The 21,605-nt window shown below is 44.1% G+C and overlaps 1 protein-coding gene across 4 annotated transcripts in view; it reads right to left on the bottom strand.

Moving 5' to 3' along the window:
* Positions 1-101: 101 nt before the first annotated feature.
* Positions 102-21,605, bottom strand: part of SHLD1 (shieldin complex subunit 1) — a 39,667-nt gene continuing 18,163 nt past the window's right edge. The window contains exons 1-2 of one of the 4 annotated variants that reach the window (XM_048296552.1): positions 7,928-8,146; positions 102-7,088 (exon numbers count right to left, since the gene is read on the bottom strand). In XM_048296552.1, the coding sequence (XP_048152509.1) occupies positions 6,568-7,088; positions 7,928-8,069 (663 nt within the window). In that variant the 5' untranslated portion in view covers positions 8,070-8,146 and the 3' untranslated portion in view covers positions 102-6,567. Of the gene's footprint in view, positions 7,089-7,927; positions 8,147-15,210; positions 17,096-21,605 lie in introns of those variants that run through there. The other 3 variants (XM_048296551.1, XR_007202147.1, XR_007202148.1) reach the window with 3 other exon arrangements.

Raw genomic sequence — 21,605 nt, 5'->3', positions numbered from 1 at the left:
GGTAAGAACAATACTGTTCTGTGGCTGATAGTGTCATGGAAATTTCAGAGGCAAATTTCCATTTTGCAAGATAAAAACATATAGATTTCTGCAATAGACTGTAATGATTTCAGAGTAAAGTTTTTATTACTGAACAATGTACGTACTGAAAAAAAATCCAGTTATGCCCTTGCACATAATTGCAGACTGAAAACAGTGTTGAGAGATCTATTTTACGACAGCAGTATTCACACAGCAAAAGGAATTGCCCAAGAAATTTTCCATCACCTTTTTTTGAATCGCCACTGGCACAAAGAACAAAACCCAGTTGCAAAAAAAAGCCTAGGAAAGAGAGAGCAAAACCTACAAAATGCAGGAGGATATTTTGCTAGCACCTCTTCCCTTTAGAATATCCTTTTTCCTTTTGCATAGCCTGATTTTAAGACTTTTAGGCTCTTTGTGTGAAATGCTGTGTGCTTATAAAAAAGCTTAAGAGGCTTAAGCTTAAAGGCAGCCTGGGAAATGAAAATACCAGGAAGATGCTCCATCTGTGTAAATTTGTCTAGTAACCCTGATGGTGGGAAGGTGATCCAAACAGGAAAAGCAGAAAAAGAGACCTTGGAAGAGACTCTGCTACCCTGGATATGAGAAAGAGCAAGCCATAGTGCTTTGCCAGCACTCAGGTGAGGCATACTGAGCCTACAGGGCGTCATGCCCTGGCTTTGGGAAAAATCAGTTCCCACCCATGAGGGGTGGCTGCCTCAGGGGGAACACTGCGGCTCAAATGGGCCTGGGTGGCAAAGTTACGCTGGGAACAAAGTTAAGAGGACACCTCCTGTCAGCACCCAAGCTGGCCAAGCAGTGCATGCAGGTGACTGTCCCACCCAGGCTGAGTAGCTCTGAGGACAATCTGGGACCGGGGCTGTCGGGGTACCTGCTGCCCTCAAACACTGGACAAGTGTCTGCACTTTATCAGCTTCATTTCTTCCTCCTCGTGGCAGCCTGGGGGCTGGCACCATCTCCCCTCACCAAGCACTGGTGCTGCAGAGGCACCCCACGGCAATGGGAACGGGAGGAAGGGGCACAGGAATCAGTCTGACCCTTGTCCAGCACACCACTGCATTCTCAGCCTAATTCACTGCTGCCTTTGGAAAGACTCCCCCAGCCCTCAAAGTAGCAGTCTGACTCCTCATCCCAGAATAATTTTTTCCCCCAGTTATTCACGGGCAAACAGTCTGTTCTTGAGCACCAGACAAGCAGCAATAACACTCCCAGAGACAGAACCCAGCCACGGGACTTGTCTGCACTCACACGTTTATCATGCGGTGCTCGACTTGTCTCAGGGAGCAGTCAGACCCAGGGAAGATGCAAAAACAAGGATCAAAACCAAGCTGGCCTCACAGAACATGTGCCGAGTTGTTTCTTAAACAGGGAGCCTGGACCACAGATGCAAAACCTCTATTATTGTTTCAGCCTCTAATTGCAGGGGTTTGAGCTTTTGCTGTTAGACAAAGCCGCGGGTGTAAATGCCCTGCCCTCTCACTCTCTCTGAAGCTCTCAGATACCCAAAACAAGCTGCTGGCAACTTAAACTAATTGGTGGAAGTCACACTGAAAATGTGTTGGAGGGCACAGCATCCCCACCTCAGTATGCTTAATTACAGAATCATCCCGGTTCTCTGGCCGGGAAGTGCTGATTTTAGCACCCATTTAGCATCATTCCTGGCTCATCTCTCACAGCAGTGCAGATAACACTGGAAGGTGATACCTGCCCTAAGGCTGACTGACATTTCCCACTATAAGAACCTACCTTCCAATGCGAGTGAAAGTTTGTTTGGCTCGAACTGACGGTGTAATTTTCTATGACAGTTGTTCTTTCATTACAAGACTTTCCCTCCCAAGTCCCAGCACCTGCAAACAAACAGGCCACTGCAAAGGCAATTTAAAAAAAGGTTTGACCTTTCAGCCACGAGTTTTCTGGCTTTGGTTAGCTCCAGCTACTGCTTTAATCACATCTTATTATTTCATGCTCCGTGTGTTATGTGCCAGATTTTACTTTTAAGGAAGAAATGCTGGCATATGTTGTTGCCTAATGGATGCGTGTAGAAAAATAGTCATTAGGGAAAGCCTACAGAAGAGGGTATTTTTAAAACGAACTTCTGTGTTGTGGGAAAACATATGCCCCACACAAAATCACCAGTGCTCAGGTATGAAATAGCCACATTTCTAGAGGATGCATACTGCCTGTTGCACACCAGTTTTAACAACCATATGTCCTGATATATCCAAGTATACCAAACCACCTTAAACTCCGGGGGAAAAACCCCCTGCTGGTGTAAATGGCCCTGGCCCCATTCACTTCACTGAGGCCTGCTTCAGCACCTGAGAGAGGAGCTCAGCTCTCCCTGGCTGCTTTGGGGCTCCAGGACTGGGTAGGTCGCTGGCATGAATCAGCACCTCCCACCAGCAGCCGTGTGGGAGGCAAAATAAAAATGCTGTCGGAGTAAGCAGCAGAGAGGCCATTGATACCAAACGTCCTGGAGCAGCTCCCAGCCCAGGGAATGACTTAACAGCAGCAGGATTCGTCAGGGATGACAGAAGAGCTTGGATCAGGCATTTATGTAAGGGAACAGGCAGCACTCTCAGCCTGCCAGACCCAGTCCTAGGCTGAGCCCCAGGGCCGCTCCAGTGGCTGGTGTGCACGGGCAGGGGCTTAGTGCCTGCAGCGCTACAGTCACCCCTCTGAGACACTGGGGATGCTGGTCCAGCTCAGGTGCAAAACACCCAGCTCAGAGCACACACTTCTCTAGCAGACTTTGGGTGGGATTTGGATCTGGGCTACGCAGCAGGGAAACCCCTGAGGCATGGTTGTCAAGTCCTCACCATGTCCTGCATTCCTCCTCCTTGGCAATGGTGGATCAATTTTGGCCTTGCTTGTCTTACCCTATGGGACTGATGTGATTCCCCATCTTTTACTTCACTTACACATCTTGCTTGAAGATCTTGTGGGAGGGATCCTGTATACCCAGAGCCCTGAAAGGTGGTGTAGGTTTTCAGGTGCTGTTCTCAGTTAGGCTCAGAGATCTGCTCCTCGGCCGTGAGCCTTGAACAAGCAGAAGGAAAAAACCCCTTGGACTTGTTCTGCAGTGTAAGCCCCCAGATGCCTTTGCTAAAGCAGTCCCCACACACAGGGGAATGAAGGGAGGTGACAGCAGCTGGCTTTGGCAGCAGAGGTGAGAACCAGCAGTGCTGGGGAGATAGGGTGAGCTGAAACCACACAAGTGTCAAAACTAAGTGCAAGCCATGGAGAGAGGAAGGCACTTCACCTCTCAGGAATAAACTCAGTTTCTCAGATTATTGCACAGGATGGGAGAAATAGACAGAACATGGGACATTTCTGTGAGGGCTTCATACCACTCTTGGTACTTGCCATGCAAAAAGATTCTGGTCTTACCTTGAGGAAGCCATGGATAGTCATATCCATGATCCACTGGAAGTGAGCAGCGCACAGAACTGCAGGCACTCCTGATTCTGAGGGGTTCAAACTTCTCAAAAGACTGCATGTTTCAGCAGCACCAAGATTACCCTACCCTCTGCAAGATGCCAGCCAAGATTTGTAGATATGAGTCATAATCCAAATTTTTCAGCTGTATCCAGCCTGTTCTGCCTACGTTGGTCCTTAAAATTGAACAGTTTCATGCTTTCCTCTGCCAGTATCTCTCTTCATGCTCTTTCAGCAGCCACCTATTCTCTATTTTGTCATTGCTTGCATCTCAGTACCTAAAGGGTTCAAGAGTAATGAGCGTCTTCTTGCTGCACCGGACATTTCTAATGAGAAAACAGTGACGTTAAAGGCAGTTGTGCAGCCCACGAACCAGAGGAGCTGAAGAAGGAGCAGGAGCTCTCTGGAGGTGCCCCATCCCCCTCTGGCCCCTGGTGTGAAGCAGCAACATCTCCCCACAGAGGGACCCCAGGTTAACTTCCTGTGTGGACACACATCTCCCAAACTACAGAGGCCTCATTTTGCCATCACTGAAAACACTGAACAACAAATGAACAGCTACTCCCTCAATGTTTGCTATAACTCATTCCAAAAATGGATAAAATGATGGCAGCTCAGGTTACTAAGGCCTCAGGAGGCGCATCCTGTGCACACCCCAGAGGGGCTCCAGGCAGACACCTCGTGTTTTGTTGCGAGTAGGGAAACCCACGTGTGTCTCTAGGGCTACTCTGGGGTCAGACTAGAGTCAATCAGGGCTTCATTTCCATCAAAACCCAGTAGGGGTGTCTCAGACATCAGTAGCAGCAGGTCTCCCCTAAAGAGCAGGAACTTATTTTCCAGCAAGCTTTCTTTGTGGAAATTGAATGTCTTTGGTTTTTATTTCCTTTAAAAAACAAGTCTGATCAGGAAACCAGATGGTTTTAGAGCTAACCCAAAGCACTGACCAATTCATCAACAAACCAAATACAGCACCTAAAGGGATTCAGATGCAGACCTCTGATTTCTCCATCTCTCTCTTCATGGGAGTTTATTTCCCTTTAAATGGCAGCTCAGAGGTTTTGCACAGCAACTAATTTAACCGTGTGGAACAGCATAAATGCTGGCAAAAAATTAAAAGCAACATCTGATTCACACTGAAGACCTTCCTTCTTCCCTGTACACCCTTAGCAATAGCTCCCTACATCTGTCAGTACCAATGCCCTTATGGCTGTGACAGCTCTGTGGGGTTAAGCAATGTGAGCTGGCAGAGGGGCCACTGATGTTACTGTAATTACTGACAGCACACTCAGGAGTATGCTTCCTTTTCCCAGCTGTACCTATGGCTAAACTAGCTGCTATGACCTTTCTCTACAGTTTTTGCCAGCAGGGTGCTTTCATCTGGATTTTGATACACAAGCATCTGTGGATTTGTTTGCTGCTACAGAAATGATGCTGCATCCTCAACTCTGTTTTTCCCCCTAGCACCATTAACTTGAGTAGTTGGGGGAGCAGCTGAAGGTCTGCCCCAGTATTCTGTGTGCCCTCCAGCACATGTACAACACCTCTGCCATAAAAGCAAGCAAGCAACACACCAAGCAGGACCACCACAAAGCCAAATGTATTGGTTCCATGATGACTCATGGACAGGAAAACAAATCCAGGCACTTCCAATATCAATCTGTTTGCAAAGAGAGATTACACCAAATCCTAAGACTTTGGCCATAACTTGCAGCCAGCTGGGCCTCCTCCTGCTCTGACTGAAGGCAGCAGCCAAATTTCCATTGCCTTTGCTGGAAACACCTGCAGAGCACAGCCACTGTGCCAATCTGCCGGGGGCAGCAAGGCAGGAATAGCAGCCCTATGTGGGACTGCAGCAGGGAATGTGACATGCAGGAACACAAACACCCACTCTGAGATCTGGCCAGTGTGGAGAGGGAGTGGGTGAGAGGTCTCAGCAGCTGGGCTGGCAAACACTGGATATCCAATACCAAAACTGGTGTGAGCAGTGTGGCTGTACTGGAGTAACCACATTGATGCTGATCTTTGAGACCCCAACCACCCTTTCTTTCTTTCTCCTTTGCCCATCTGCTGTCATCTCAAACACATCCCTTCCTCTGGCACTCTCTGCTTCCCTACTCACACCCACACTGGAGAATGGCCTCCCCAGTCAGCAAACAACATCACTACAGCAAACTCCTCTTTCAGTGGACAGGCCAGTGGGTGGAAAAGACATTTATCTGCCTGGCAGAGGCAGGAAAGCAGCAAAGAAGCCACCGAGCCGGGAGGCTTCCGAGCGAGAAACCTTAAGTGGCTGTGTGTGGGTTCATTGCTCTGTTGCTGACTGACATCAGCCTCTTTGGGCTCAGAGAGATCTGTTTCGTTTTAAAGGGAACATTCCCCCAGGGATCTCATTAGCACCATCACGAAAGTCAGAAAGGAACTGAAGGTTGTTGGGGGGATGATGGTGGGTTGGTAAACAGGACAGCAGCACTGTCAGAAAACATGCTCACAAACTGTATTTTCTCTTTCTCATGCACACACACGCTGCCTCTGTCAGAAGAACTCACCTGGCATTGCAATCATGATCTGTGGGGTCATATGTCTGCATATAAAAACACAGAGCTAACAGGCACCCCGTGGAGGCAAATGTGTTACAGTATCAGCCAGGTATGGAACAAAAACCTTCCCTCTGTAGGGCTGGGGCACACCATGCCAAGGTCACTCAAAACAGTCTGTTACAGCCAAAAGCACCTGGACAGCCATCCACAGCCCACAGGGACTGAACTTGGGCTGGACCACTGCTCAGCTGGGGTAAGGATGTAGGCCAATTTAAAAGCCTGGCAGGTAAAAATTATCACAATTGATGTCCCAGCAACAAACACTGCATCACCCCTCCCAATTAGTCAACACATCCCAAGCAGTTACATGGATGTTCCTCATTCAGTCCTGCCCTGCAGAGACCAAGGTGCAAGGTCTGCTCTGGGTGAACCCCTCCATGGAGCCTCTGGTGTTGAAGGTGGTGCTCAGAGAACAATGTCTTTCTAAGAAAGTCACCTCTTTCTGGAGTGAAAGCAAAGCTCCAAGGACAGAAACAAACCACTGACTTGCTCACTTCTCGTGTGACCCATCAGGGTTACGTTCTGCCTGTGTTTGTTTCAAGAGGAACTGCAGGATGTCATCTGAGAGTCCAGGTGTCCTCGTTCTGGTTTCCAACAAGACTTCTCCTTCACCTGGCTTTGAAAAGCAAGCAGAAGGGGGGTGGTTTGGAAAGATCTTACATCCATCTCTGTTCAAGACCAACTGCGCCATTTGCAGGCAACGTGACACGTATTTTGTTCCATCCTTTTGTTCCAGCTCTGAAATCTTCTGTGACAGACACCGTGAGGCAGCCTCGTAGGTTGGATCCTTTCTCTCTGGCTGCTTGCTACAGTACATGTTGTAGAAGCCATCCAGAGAGTCCCTGATGCTGGGACCTTCTGCACTGTCACGTTCATATGTCCATGAGAGCACAGCATCATTGGGTTCGGAGGGCTCACACAGCCCTGCTTTTGGGTAACATCTCACGTTTGCTTCCTCAGAGCCTTCAGCAGAACAGCTCACAGGAGCTGCAGATGATGGATTGCTCTCTCCTGCAAGCATAGGATCAATGAAACTCATTAGTCACCAGGTCATCCCTGTGGCAAAGACTTTTTCTGTCCCCCTCCCACTGCAAGTCTGGCAAACAGGCTCTTTGCAGGAGCAAACCAAGTGCTGCTCTGAACACAGCTGGGCTGCCACAGAGCATTCCTGCACAGATTGATGTAAGATGGGCTGACCTGGGGACCTCGCAGTAGTCCCAGCCTTGACACTGCAGTGACTGGACTTGGTGGTACAGACCTCCTGGCTCCTCTCAGTTACACTTCCAAAGAGGTGGAAACTGGGATCTGCTGCTCCTGGAGATGACAGCTGACCCACTGAGAAGCCTGGTTTGCAGCTGAGACAGTTCTGCATCTGTTTCAGTTTTTTCCCTTGTCCCTTGGTCTAATCCTTACCTTTCCATAGTTCTCAATTTTACTCCTACATAACTGCGTAACATGCAGTCCTGACCTCCAGCCTTCAGCCAGATTCACAGCCTCCAACACTGTTCTGGTGACTGCACAGCGCTTCAGAATGAGGACTGCAACAGGGGACTCTGTGCTTCCCCGTGAAATCCCACTTTTGCAGCCCCGCTGCACTAAACACTCTCCCCACATCCTCATGGAATTTCGACGGATAAAATTTATGTAAAGGCCAAGGACTCACTCTTGCCTAGCTCTTCTCCTCCTTCCCTGCTGACCCACACCTCTGAGTAACAAGTCTGTGTTTTTCTCCTGCTTCAGAGCAATCAAGGGGGATGCTTTGCACTAACACAGCACAACAGGGCCACTTGGCAATGACGAGACCAGGATGATCAGCAAGCTTCTAGGAGGAGGAAGTTCCATAAAGAGACCTTGAATTGGGGTCTGGTACCCAGGTAGTGCCTCTGACTGCAATCTCATCTCCAAGTCCACTGTGCCAGAGTGTTTGCCAAGCACCTGACTCACAGACAAGGAAGTTTTCCAGGGCTCAGCCAGAGGTTGCACAGCCGTCATCTGCAAGTTACATAAGCAGGATGCAGGCAGGCAGAAAATAGCTTGGTCTTTTCTAATTCTGTGAAATGTGAAGCAGAGTGCAGTCCTTCATTTTGGTAGGAGACCATGTTCAAAGGGAGTCTCAGTGTGGTGAAGGCTGTTTTTCCCTCCTGGTACACAAAGAGCCACCCTTCCCTTCCTAAGCAGAGATTCATTAAAATGAAATTAAGCTGCCTGTGCAGCCACACTGTACCTCGTCTCTTTCTTCCTGTCCCTACTTCCTATCTTTGATCTTTCTTTTCAATTTCACTTCATCTCTGATTATGCAATTTTAAATAGAACTTTCCCTCCCCTTGCAATGTGTCACTTCCAAAGCAGTACAAAGAAAAGCTTGGTGGCCTTCTTTGAACAGTGATCTATGACATCAGAATAGCAAATCAGGGAACAGGTCCATTTTTCCTCAGTAATCTCTCAGCCTGGGAAGTTAGAACTGAAGCCTCATGCATCTCTGATAATTCAATCAAGTGGCACTTGGACTCCTGTAGCAATTGCAGACCCCTGTGTCGTGCTGGCTTTTTGCTACCTCCTGCTCACAGCCACATTTTGTAAAAGAGCAGCAGCTGCCTTCAGCTACAGATATCAAGCTTGCATGACTCGGGAAGAGAAAAATTCTGCTGGTTTCATGTCATCAGGGGAGACTTTTGCAATGCTGCTTTGCCTTTCTCCTACCATCTTAGTTTGGATATTAGGAAAAATTTCTTCACAGGAAGGTTTGTCAAGCACTGGAACAGGCTGCCCAGGGAAGTGGTTGAGTCACCATCTCTGGAGGTGTTTAAACAACATGCAGATGCGGCACTTGGGACATGGTTCAGTGGTGGACTTGGCAATGTGATGTTTATGGTTGGACTTAATGATTTTAAAGGTTTTTTCCAACTTCAGTGATTCTGCTGCATTTTATTGCAAGGTCAGTATGGCCCATAAAGCTGACATCCTCTGCTGAAGCACAACCCACCAAAGAAGTGACCAGTAAGTGTCTCAGGGGAATACTCTGGGGTTTGATTAGCCAGAACATATTCCATTATTATTACTGGGAGAACAGTTTTCTTTCAGTTACTGGTTCAGATTTATGCATCTCTATTTCCCAACAGTAGGCCCTATCCTCTTAGTGGACTACTTTGCCAGCAAAGCCTTCTTAAGGCAAGATTTCCAACAGGTCTGGATGCACCAGCCCTGGGAGTGTTCAAAGCCAGGTTGGATAAGGCCTTGAGCAACCTGATCTAGGGGAAGGTGTCCCTGTCCATGGCAGGGGGGTTGGGACTACATGGTCTTTAAGGTCCACTCCAACCCCTTAGCACTCTATGATTCTATGACATGAAAAGCTGGATGCAAAATTCCCAGAACCAATCTATACCTCACAAAGTTGTGCCTTTCCTCAGCTTTCCTGACAATTTTCCAATACATTCTCCAACTGTGTGCCAAGACTGATGTTTGAAAATACATCCAAACCTTTTCCTGCCTAACAGTTATCAGCGAAAGTGTAGATCCTTCCTCGATACCCTCCAAAAAGCTGGTATTGCTGCTGAAAGGTGCAAATCTCCTGAATTATTTATAAACCACAGGGAACAAGCACAGTAGCTGGGTACCTGCAGGGTCCAGAAAGATCTTCTCAGCTGGGGCACAAACAGAGCACACAAGCCCATGTTGTAGGCCAGCGAACATGCTGCTAAAGGCAAAGACAGCATTCAACTTATCAATCCCTTTGCCTCTCCATGCACCTGCACCCCACAGGAAAGCTGGGATTCTCTGATAACACACAGCAGTGCTGCTTCAAAGCACAGACCTCTCTGGCCACCTCTCAGCAGCAGGAAAAATGTAGTTTTATAAATTCCTTTGTAAAATCCTTCCATGGCAAACTTAACAACTCAGCTGTCACACACCCTTGTGTTGGCTTGGCCCAACACCTACAGGAGTCAATGCAAAGATGAGCAAGGCTGAAAACTCTCACTCTTTGCCTGCAACAGAATTTCATCACCAGAGAATCTGGCTCATTATTTTTAGCTATTTTCACTCATTTATACAACTGAGTATTAAAGGGAGGGGAAAAAAGCCAATAGAAAAGCCCCAAACAACTGAAACAGTCATTACTAGTGTCTCTTTCATTCTCACATGATGGATAACCATGAGTAAGAATGTATATTATTTCATCTGCTCCTCCACTCCATGCTAATTGAAGTTCAGCATTTGCAGCTAATTAGTAAAAGAGCTGGGGGCAGATAAAAGGATATTCTTGTGTTTATAAACCTGCTGATGAAAATTTAAAAGCTCCATCTGGTACAAGCACATAACCCTACTGCCTGAAGCACATAACCAAATCTTGCTTTGAACCTGGGCCACTTTCAGTGAGGCAACAATGCAGCGATATTATTATTTGCACTTACAGAAAATGTAGTTGTTTGAGTTTCCATATAACTGTGTTCACACAGTGAAGTTCTCACAGATTGAATTATTTCTCTTATCCCATCAGCATGTCAGGATCTACCTGGGGTCACTGCAATCATCCACCAGAAAGGGTCCCTAATTCTGTGGTTGCCATGAAGTGCTAAAACAAGTAAACACAGACGCCGTCCCTGAGAGCTGCTCCAGCCCTCACACTGCTCCTAGAAAATCCCTTCTTGCTTCTCCACCAGATGTGTCCATATGGCATGGGAAAGCTCAAGGAGAGATGATACTACTTGGACTAGAGCAGAGCTCCCAACTGACACCGACCTGTGCCAATTCACATGATTTCGGGGATGCATCCATCTGCACAGGAGGCAAGAACAGGTCCCATGTCACAGCTCAACTCCCTACATGTGTTGACCACTTGAGACAGCTGATGCACAGAAAAGCATTTTGTGGGGTTGTTTTCTTCCCACCTGGCTGATTTCCAGTGGGAGTGCACATATCATCATCATGGGAATGCAATTCCTCTCTGCTCAGAGAAGAGAGAAGAAAATTTGGGAGAATTTGGCAGGAGCTCTTTCTACCCCAATCTCACACAGCACTTTAGCCTGCCAGTAATCACACACCTGAGTACTCAGAAATTGCAAATCTAGACATTTCAGGATCAAATTCTATTGCCCTTGCATGCATTAAGAACATTTCCTCTGATTACAACAGTTAAAAAACCCATGTGTGAGCTGCTGATCACATTCCTTTTACATGAGCTGAAATACATTTGCATTGTAGGATTTTTATTACCAACATTTAAATTGGAATAGCACCAAAAAGACAAGTATCAAGACAACAAGTGTCAATCTGCTAAGTACTGCACAAACACCTATCACAGTGAGTAAATGACAGATCCTAAAGCCTTTGGTATATAGCATTGAAGAATTGTAGAGATTACAATTTCTCTGCCTTGCAGAAAACAGCTGCTGTCTTCTTGTGCAAAGGCAAAATGAAATTTCCAATGATATTATCATTCAAAAAGACTGTTATAAGCAGAGCAAATTTGTTCCTTGTGGGTATTTAAACCGTGAAATGAAAGTGAAAATAAGAATATAATAAGCCTTGCTACTTTGCTGTCTCCTTGATGCCACACAAACCAGCCTTCTCCTGTTGTCATCTGCAGTAGGCTGTAGCTCACAAGATGGGATCTGTGAGACTCTGCTTTACACATGACATAACCAGCTATATTCTTCATTCCCCAGCCCACAGGAGAGGCACATGTGGCTGTGTCTGACTGCTGAGTGCTAGCCAAGAGCTCTGCAAATGCTGGCTGCCCTATCAGGAGGCCTGGAGAAAGTGAGGGTGGGCATAAGGCAGCAAGAAGGGAGGTATTTGGGGATTGGAGTAGAAAAGGGAGACAGTGACAGAGGAATAGCACTGGGTATGGCCCAGTACTGAGTCAGGCTCTCTGCTTTTTTTCTTCTTTCTGCTGCACATTTGTGGTGTGAAAAGTTGGGGGGGGGCTTTAATTTGCGTGGAGTGAGATGTAAGCAGTTATTTTAGGGAAGCATAAAAACTCTTCCCTTTCAGTCTAACCTCCTTAGGAATCTGAAATTCAAGAAAAATAAAAAGTCTGGCAAATGGTGAAGTGCTCTTGAAATGCAATATGGAGGCACAGTGCGTTCCCCTAGACACTCTTCCAAATGTCACAGTGGTATTAAACTCTGCCCTGCTCCGAGAGCTCACATTTGATGCCCGCTGCGCCGAGCTTTTAATACAGCTGGGAAACTCAGCTCAATGAAAGCTTTCAGAGAACACACTGGTTAAACACACTGGATTTAATAAACCACAGAGCAAGTCAGCTACAACATGAACTACAAATTAACACTCTTTATCTGCTGAAGGCCCAGAGATAAACGCCACTGCCATCTCACAGATCTGTTCCTAAGCAACCAGGCCCCACAGGCCAGGGCAATAGATATGGGCAGAAGCAGGAGCAGATCATGAACACCATCCCTTACAGCTGTGCCCCAAGAGCCTGATGATGGTGATACATCCTCAGCCAGGCCCCAGAGCAATGGGCTTTGCATGTAACCGTCTGTGAACAGTTGCCGTAAGTGCAACAGCATACAGGGACTTCTGTCATGGCAAAGAGCACAGGTGTCTTTGAAGGGATGGGCAGCAACATAACACTGGGGTGCCTGAGATTTTATTTTCACAAGCTAACTCCTTCCCTTGGAGCTCATAATGATCCTAAAAATACAAACAGCAAATTTAAGAACTCTTCAAATAGGTACACCTCGAGTGGTTTAATTTACATGATCCTGGAGCCAGTAAAAACCCTAAAGCATCCTATTTTTTCTCAAATTGTGATTTCAAAAACATTGCTTAAGATCTAAGATAAGATTCTACTATTAAGGATAAACTTTCTTTGAAACATAAACAACAATTTAAAAAAATTTACACAGCTGGAAACATCAACTGTCAATTGAAGTTATTATCCAGCAGATGAGGGCATCAAGGGGATTTATTAAACGGCATCTATCTGCTGCTTTCCTGTTATATACACAGCCTTGGGAACTCAGCCCAACTCACCGTGTCTGTGTAACACTAAAGGCACCAATTTCCCAGAGGAAACTCTGACAAGGCTTCTTGAGCTAATTGCTCAGCTTCTAATTAGGTGTTAGGAGAGCACAGGGAAGTGACTGTAAGAACAGCACCGTGCAAGCTCACATGCACAGACAATGCTGTGTCAGAGCACCCTTCTCCTTACCCACAGCCAAACATCTCCTTGGGCTTTCAAGTTCTGACAGAGAGGATCCAACACGAGCATCCCCAAGCCAAGCCTCTGCCTTCTCTGTTGGTGAAAATCAGAACAGTCCACCCATGTCAAGTCCCTTCCCACCATGACCACAGCACTGCTCTGCCCACAGGGAGGACTCACTAATTGAATCAGATTTGGCTTCTTCCTGTGAGCAGGAGGATTTTTTAGTAAAATGATGGATTTTTCCTTCTTTTAATCTGTGACTTGCAGTATTGGTTTTTTTATACATGGAAGGCTCTAATTAAAGCCTCAGATTGTCTTTAAGCTCATCCTGTTTCAGAATAAAAGCAAAATTTGGTGCTTGAAACAGATGAGAAACAATCCTGCCTACCTGATTTTCACCATTTAAGATTTGTAAAAATTTTATGGAGGAAATCTGTGTTCTATGGTACCTGAAGGGGCTTTCTCACTTTAGTTACATTGCACAGCTGAAGCAAATGGTAGTTGTTTCTGTTTATATTTTTTCCTGCCTAGAAATTGTAAATTCCAGTCTTGTCCATTCTCTTTTTTCCCAGCTCATTCTGTAGAGTTAGCTCTTCATGAACTGTTAGCTTTCTGACCCAAGGAGCATTTCCTAAGGAACCCAATCTTACTAAGAGGGATGAAACTCCAGAATTCAGAAAAGGATTTTATGCCCACTTCTTCAGCTAAGAACTGAGAAAGACCATTGGGAACCTCCATCATCCAAGAAGACCTCTCCTAGAGAGGAGGAGGGACTGAAGACAACGTTCTTCGTGGTTCTAAGGTAAAAGACAAGCAGGAAGAAGTCTTTCCTGTTTCTGGCAAGGCTCCAAAGGAAAGATACTGAACTTTTAGACATTTTGCTGATGTGGTCATTCAGAACTGATGAAGTTGTGAATTGAAATTAAAAGTGGACTTGAAAATCTATCTGGATGAGAATTAGTGAGCATAGGTAAGTCTAGCAAAAAAAAAAAATCTGGAAGAGTTATTAAATCCCATTCTTCAGGGCTTTAACAAACCCTTCCAGAGAGGCATGAATGGGGCCCAACAGGCAGAACATTGAATGCTGTAAACACCATTTTGAGGATGGGGCTGACATAAAGAAAGGAAAACTGCCACTTATTCTGAAATATTCAGTAATGGCCTGTTCCTGGCAATGACAGGAAACAGCCCTAGATTACAAGTATTATTGAGGAAGACAGTATCACTCTATTTGCAATTATTGAAAAGAAAACCCAAAGCAATATCCTTTCTTTATATATGAAATACTTTGTCTCTCATTCAGTTACACATTTTCAGCAATCAAGAGGACCAATAATCTTCAGCTAATGCCTTTGGCAAGAATAAGCAGACAGCTCTCACCGGAGATCAATTGCTCAAGTCCCAACAACAGTTTACAAAAATTCTACCTTCTGCGTCTCCTTGGAGAGTGATGTTTATGACAGTTTGCCTGGAAAAACAGGATATGATGCTATTCATACAGCTAAAATAGAAGAGGAAGAGCCTGCCATGACAGTGTTTCTTTAATGATAAGAACAGACTAGAAGACTGACATATTATATAAAATTTAGCAAAATATTTGCTTTATTTACAGATTGTGTGAACTTGGAAAGGGAGATGGGGTGAAGGGTTGTTCAGTGTAGTTTGCCTTCCCTTGCCATTATAGCACTTGAAAGTCCAAGTCATTCCCATGTTAACCCCCACAAAAGACACACACAGAGGTTACACTGAAGACATTCATAGGCATTTCAGCCCTGCTTCCAACCAGCTCTGCACACCTGTGGACACCAGTGACTTGAGGATCACAGGTAGAAATGCAGTTTCTTGACCAAGAAAATACTGCAAAGCAAGGTATTTTTGAAGCATCCCTCTTGACTTGTAGGCGAAATTATACTACTTGTAAATACTTTGGAGAACAAAAGAGTTATAACCTATAATACTGTCATTACTCATCTTCAGGGGAGGTCCTGCACCTGCAGACCTGAATCCTGATGTGGAGTTGATGCCTGGGCACCACAGATCATCAATTGTAAAACAGCTGCTGCAGGGAAGGGAAAATACTCTAAAATCTGCAGAGGTAGAAAACTGAGTCAAATAAGGCAGAGGAAGGTGAAAGCTCAGTTAAACACAACTTCCTCCCAATTCTTTACCTCTCCTGCACACTTACATGTCTCTTAGTCAGGTGTATCTGTGTGAATTTGTTCAACTTTGTACCAACTTACAATTGGGTTCAGATCCCAAACTGGTGCGTTGAGTTTTAGGAGTGCTGAATACACAGATGCTCTTACCAAATTTTTAAAAAGCCATAGAGATTTTAGCTCTTTGGAAAACAATGCCATCTAAGCTTTAACTTTACTAATTTTTCAGGAGCAGATCACTGCAAGTTGTACAGCAGAAGAATAAGAGAGGTACCTTGTGGTTATCAGATTTTAAGATCCTGATCTTTCATTTTTGTCTAAGGCCAGAAGCACAAGTGTGGGAATACTGCAACAAATGCTTACAGATGGACTGACTCCCTCTAGATGGGAGCAAAACAGCTGAATGTGTGCAGTCTGTACCTCTTCAGATCAAAGGTCTTTACCTCCAGTCAGGATTGATCTTTCACAAAGAACAACAGGGGAACATTTGCAGAGATGGTTTCCCGAATTTATTTGCAGTAAGACAGTTTTGAAACCACGCTTCTTGTCTGTGTCATGCTCCTGGAAATATGCTGCACATCAGACAAACACAGAAAGGCTTGCTCTTCTTTTAGAAGCAGGAATAGAAAAATTAAAACAACAAAGAAATAATCTGAAAAAGCACAGAAAAATAGCAGGTACAAAGGCAAAGAAAACTACTGATATTCTGGTGAAAATCTGAAGGCAGAGTGAGCCATTTGCCCCGTCTCTCTGCAGGCCTGATGTGGCTGCAAGCACTGAACAAGCTGTGCAGAGATGTGCCAGCCTCCAGTGCCTTGGCACAGAAAAGAGCAGACCTACATCCTCTCCAGCCATGGGGGCTGTGAGATCACACAGCTTGGGGCTTTCTTCTGTGTTGCCAATGGGAGTTCGTGCACCACACATTGATTAAAAAATGAAAAAACAGACTCAAAAATAAGAATGGAAGCAAGATACTAATCTCCACCTATCAGCTTTCCACAGACTGATAAATGAAATAGCCTGACACTGAACAAATCAGTGTCAGATACATCAAACAGTCATCAAGGAAATTTTCAAGAGACAGAAAACACAAACTGAGCAGACTACAATGAAAAGCAAACAAGATATACAAGTTTAATAACTTGGGATATATTTTCTCACCACTAATCTGTGACATTTTGGCTTGCTACTTTAAAGATACACTGAATAAACATTTGAGCCATCTAGTTTTGCTGCAGTATTACTGAAAATCAAGTAATGAACAGAAACTGGACTCGAGCAATAGGGACATTTATAGACCATTCATAAATGCTGGAGGCTTGAGAACCACAAGGGCTTTTTCTTAATTATCTACATGCTGTTTTGGGAATCACAGAAAATCTCTTCCATCAGAACTAGCTTGAGAGCAAATTGGGCTTTGAACAGAATTGTTTTGCCATTTAATCAACCAGCTTTCTGCAGGAATTGCTCTGTGGCTAATACACAAGCACCTGAAAACTGAAATTGGAAATGGTTATAATGTAAGAAGGATACTGGGAGTGAACCCTCAGGCCCCGGGGGCTGCACTCGCCTACCCAACTTTTCTTAGGTGGTGCCATGGCTGTGATATTCTCTGTGCTTCTGAAAGGACTGAGAAAACCTGAAGTAGAAAGCAGAAGGGAGAAGGTCCTTGACAAGGAGGATGACGTTAAAAGCTGTAAAGAAGAAAAAACACTGAGCAAGCAAGTCTCCATCCCCATCTCCTCACTTTGTCCTCTCAGCCAGTCACGAGAAAGGCTTGTTAATGCAGGCACTTTCCAGCTCGGCCCTCTAAGGGCAAACAGCAAAAGGTTTCAGTCACTCCAGACTTGTTCCCATCCTTTTACCTGCCTCTATAGCCTGTTAGTCCTACTTTTTATGAACACTTCTTGGCCATGAGCAGATCTGGGTGCACCCAAACCTCTCAGTTCTGCCACAAATCAAACATTTCACCAGAATTAATTGCAGACACAACTTTGGGTAAACTATGAAGGCAACCGAGAGCCCAAATCCTGTTTACAAAGCAAACAAAATAAACCCAAATTTATGTTGTCCATCCCGTATTATTATCACACAGCAATTCTGCACCAGGATGGCCCTCCTAGGAGACTACACACACTTCATCAGGAAAGAGCCTGGTGCTGTGTGTGAAGCACTTGCTTAGAGCTTTTTAGTAACTCCTTCAACTACTGACGAACTGTGGTTAGTTATAGTTACTGCAACCAAATACTTGTGAACAGAAAAATTAATTAATTCCTGCAAAATAAACTGAATAAAAGGATAGATAAGCCAGAGCAAGTTAGGGCAACTGCAATGCTCAATTATTAAAGGAAACATTTTTCACCCACCTCAGGCCCTAAGATTGAAAAGACTGAATATATATAACTGAAAATACTTACTTCATTCAAAAATAATCACACAAGTAGCAAGGGAGGGAAAGAGAGACAATTTTAAAAAACTTAATCCATCTGATATTTGCAGGTATAAATATTTTGATCATTTACCAATAGTAAAGAACCACTCCCCAACCATTTTTCAAGGTGATGTGAGAGTGTTTGCATGACTTTTAACAGAGCAGGGAGATGAATAACGCTTGTGTTTGTTTAGCATTTGTTCTCTGAGTAGGGGCTAGAGAGACTAAAGAAGCAGATATGGGGAAACACCAGCAAGTTCAGAATTTGCAGTTTATTGACCAGACTCCCAAAATTGCACAGCTCTTTTTTTTTAAAGGTGAAGCAACAAATGTAACTGGGGCATTTAGCAATTCCCATTGCTCTTCTGTCATCTGGATGAGAACACAGGTGTAACCACATTTTAAAACGTCAATGAATTAATGATACTGATTAGCACTCCTAGTAAACATGAATACAAACATAATTAATAGTATTAATCATACTAATATGGCCATTCACCTATTCAAAGGAAAAAGCAAATATTTAACATAATAAATGCCTGAAAATTTACATTTTTATTCAATGATAAAATTGGGTAAGTAGGATATGTGTATGATATAAAACAGATCCTTAAGAGTGAAGGTAGATTTCATTTCTCAAATAAAAAGGGAAGTTTACCACTGGGCAGTTCCTATATCTAAACTGGAGATACTCCTGACAGCTCTGTTCCAGTACAAGCTAAAGTCTCCTGGTTCTTACTTGACCTTGGTTGGTGGGTGTGATTTGACAGCCCACATAATTTAGCAGATCCCACCTTGGGGTAATTTTCTTTTAACTTTTTTTAAATCCCAAAAAGTTCACAATCAGCACAAGAATTTTGTTTCAAAAGGCCTAAAAAGTACACAATTCAAACAGATTGGATTCTGTGATTGTAGCAAATACATCTGTTTTATTTCTAAATAAAACAGGGAATTCTGAACCAAAGGCTTCAGTGAACCTTTTCAGCTCAAGTTTTGGGATGTGTCTTCAAAGGCTACTTAATAGGGCTTTTTTAGATCACATGTGGACAATGTGAGGACATACGTAGCTAATTTGTGTTCCACTACCTTGACAACCTGCTACCTTAATCTCTTTCATTTCCTCACAGCCATCTGAAAGCCTCAGCACCTTTGCAAGAGGACACTTCTGCACAGAATTTAGACATCTGAGCCTCTTAAAGAAGGTGTAGCTGCACATACAAGAGCGTACCAGAAGATGCTCATATTCAAGTGTGATTTGGACTTGAACATTATTAACTTACAAAAAAGGTGGCTATTTGCATTTTCCATTAATTAAATTAAGTCAGGAACAGCAGTCAGAAAATAAAATTGACATTCAGGAGATCCCTCAGCTTTGAGGTTTTAAAACTTCTATGTTCATAGCACAGTTTTTTATTCCCTTCACTCTCTCAACAAACCCACTCCCCACTTTCACATTCTTCCACTTCCCCTTGGCCACATTCACTGCTGAAGTTTAGTCGTGACTCTTAAGACAATGGAAAATATATCTGATGCTGCCCTGAGCTGGAAAAATGTTTAATGCATTAAGGGCACAAGAAAAAAAATTGGTGCCATTGAGTAAGTGACTGAATCAGGATAAAATAAAGGTCACTGAGAATTAAAATGAAACAAATATCTGCCTGCCTGCACAAAGGCTTAGTGCCCTCTCTGCAGCTACTGTCACTCATTCTTTATAACAAAAAAATTAGAGGCCAGTCTGCTGCAGCACAGCCTTGAAACAGTTCAGAGATTAAGGTATTCCCACAGAGGTGGAGACAAAAGGTGTATTTTAGTGACATAGCACTTGTGATCTAAAGCCAAAATCTAAGCCACAAGCAGAGCACCAAGAGCAAAGTGAAGCCATCCTAAAGAAGGCATGCAAGGTTAATCGTGGGGTGCGGTCTTGTGACTTCTTTTTTAAGAGCCTATCATCACTACCTCGTACTACAGAGTTTAAAAGACATTGGGGTTTTTTTGGGGTTGGGTTGGTTTTTTTTCAACCTTTGGCTCAAAATTCACACTCCTGCCAAGCCACGAGGAAAAGAAGGCACGGGAAAAGTTGTTTAAACCTGCTCATCATCAACAAAACAGAGATTACAGGCAGCAGAGTCAATCTGAAGACAGCAAAGGAGTGGTCTGTCCTGGCGGAGCAGGGACCGCGCAAAGCAGGGAGAAAGGCATTATTTGCTACCTTGCAGAGAGGAATTAGGTGCCAGTGTCAGTGGCTGCTTTCGAACATCCACTGCCCACCTCAGTGGGGTCCCTCTCTACCTACATGCACTTAGTGCACACACCTCACTGCCTTTGAGCGACCACTGTTTATTTTCTCAACTACATTAGAGAATTTTTCCTCATGTTGCAAAAAATTAATTTAAAGGAAACTCGAAATAAATACAAATAATGGTGTTTCTTATGATTGTACAAAGAGCCCTAAGCTTTTAAAATGCAATTTACATGAGAGAAGACAAAAGGATTTTGAACTCTTTAGCAAAAACTATTCCAAGGAAAAAAAGTGATTGAAAAGAAATTACATCCTGGCTACAAGTAAATTATATTACAGACAGCTAGTTGTCCAACAGGAACACTTTGGACTGTGATACACATCAAAATAAATCTAATTACCCTTAAAAATCAGAGAATCTGTAGGTTTACCTAAAAAACAGGATATGAGCTTTTAATTGTTTTCACTGCAGACACAAACAAAAGACACTGATTAACTTACTGGGCTCAAGAGAGGTAATTATTTTGCAGCAGATGCATCTGTAAGAGCAATTCTGTGACAGCTCCAGATTTAATCTGTCTTTGTTTTATGAAGACCATCTGCACAAATTACTTTTCCCTCAGATTTTAGGTTTTGAGGTGAACTCTGCACAGACAGAATGCAAAACTCAATTATAGCCCAGTATCAGGCTGATATTGATGCTAGAGACACATGCTACAGACTAAGTCTAATGAAAAGCCCCTAGCTGAAAACAGAATTTAATTTCCTTTAAAAAAACCCCATACACTCCCCAGTTTTGTAAAAATATTAAAAATATTATGAAAAAAGATGAACAGATTACTGAGAACATATGAAAGGAAGAATATTTGAGAAGTTTCTTGACAGGAAACAAGCAAAGAAGTATTTTAATAAAATACTCTCTTACAGCCAATGTGCTGTTTCATTCTGCAATATTACTCCAAGAGCAGAACATCTAGGTAACAATATACTGAAGTACTCTAAATCCACAGACTTGAGAAAGTGTTCAGCAAGAGATGCCAACCTCTCCATACTAACTTCCCCAATGCTGTTTCCCAGATCACTGCTGACTAGAGTAAGGCTTCAACTCCTTTCCAAGCATCCATCCCCACACCCCTCCACCAGCCCTCATCTGCAGTGCATTTAGCATCTGGAGCTCTGCAGAGACAGAAAAAGTGCCTTAGGTTTTATTTATTCCAATTAATCCACTGAAGGAACAACATCCTCCACATCAAGTGGATGGGCCCTGAGCAGTAGGATTTCAGGAGGCATCCAGAGAGTAAGAAGCCATACAGATTGCAGCTATCAGGACTCCCTTCCATGCTCTCCCTTGGATGAACATGCTCTCCCCAAGAGAGCTCCATGTACCAAGGTATAGCTAAGATAACAGGTGGTTTATTGCATTGCCTTTGTCTTAGTTTTTTGCCTTTAAGCAGGACTTAACATGCACCAAAGCGTATTTTGGACAGGGACGTGTTTTAAAGACTGCACTGAGCTTTAGGGAAAATTCACATGA

This window comes from Corvus hawaiiensis, chromosome 3 (genome assembly GCF_020740725.1).
Source record: "Corvus hawaiiensis isolate bCorHaw1 chromosome 3, bCorHaw1.pri.cur, whole genome shotgun sequence".
Taxonomy (NCBI): Eukaryota; Metazoa; Chordata; class Aves; order Passeriformes; family Corvidae; genus Corvus; species Corvus hawaiiensis.
Note: the sequence above shows the minus strand (reverse complement) of the source record. Positions and strands in the feature narration are given on the sequence as shown.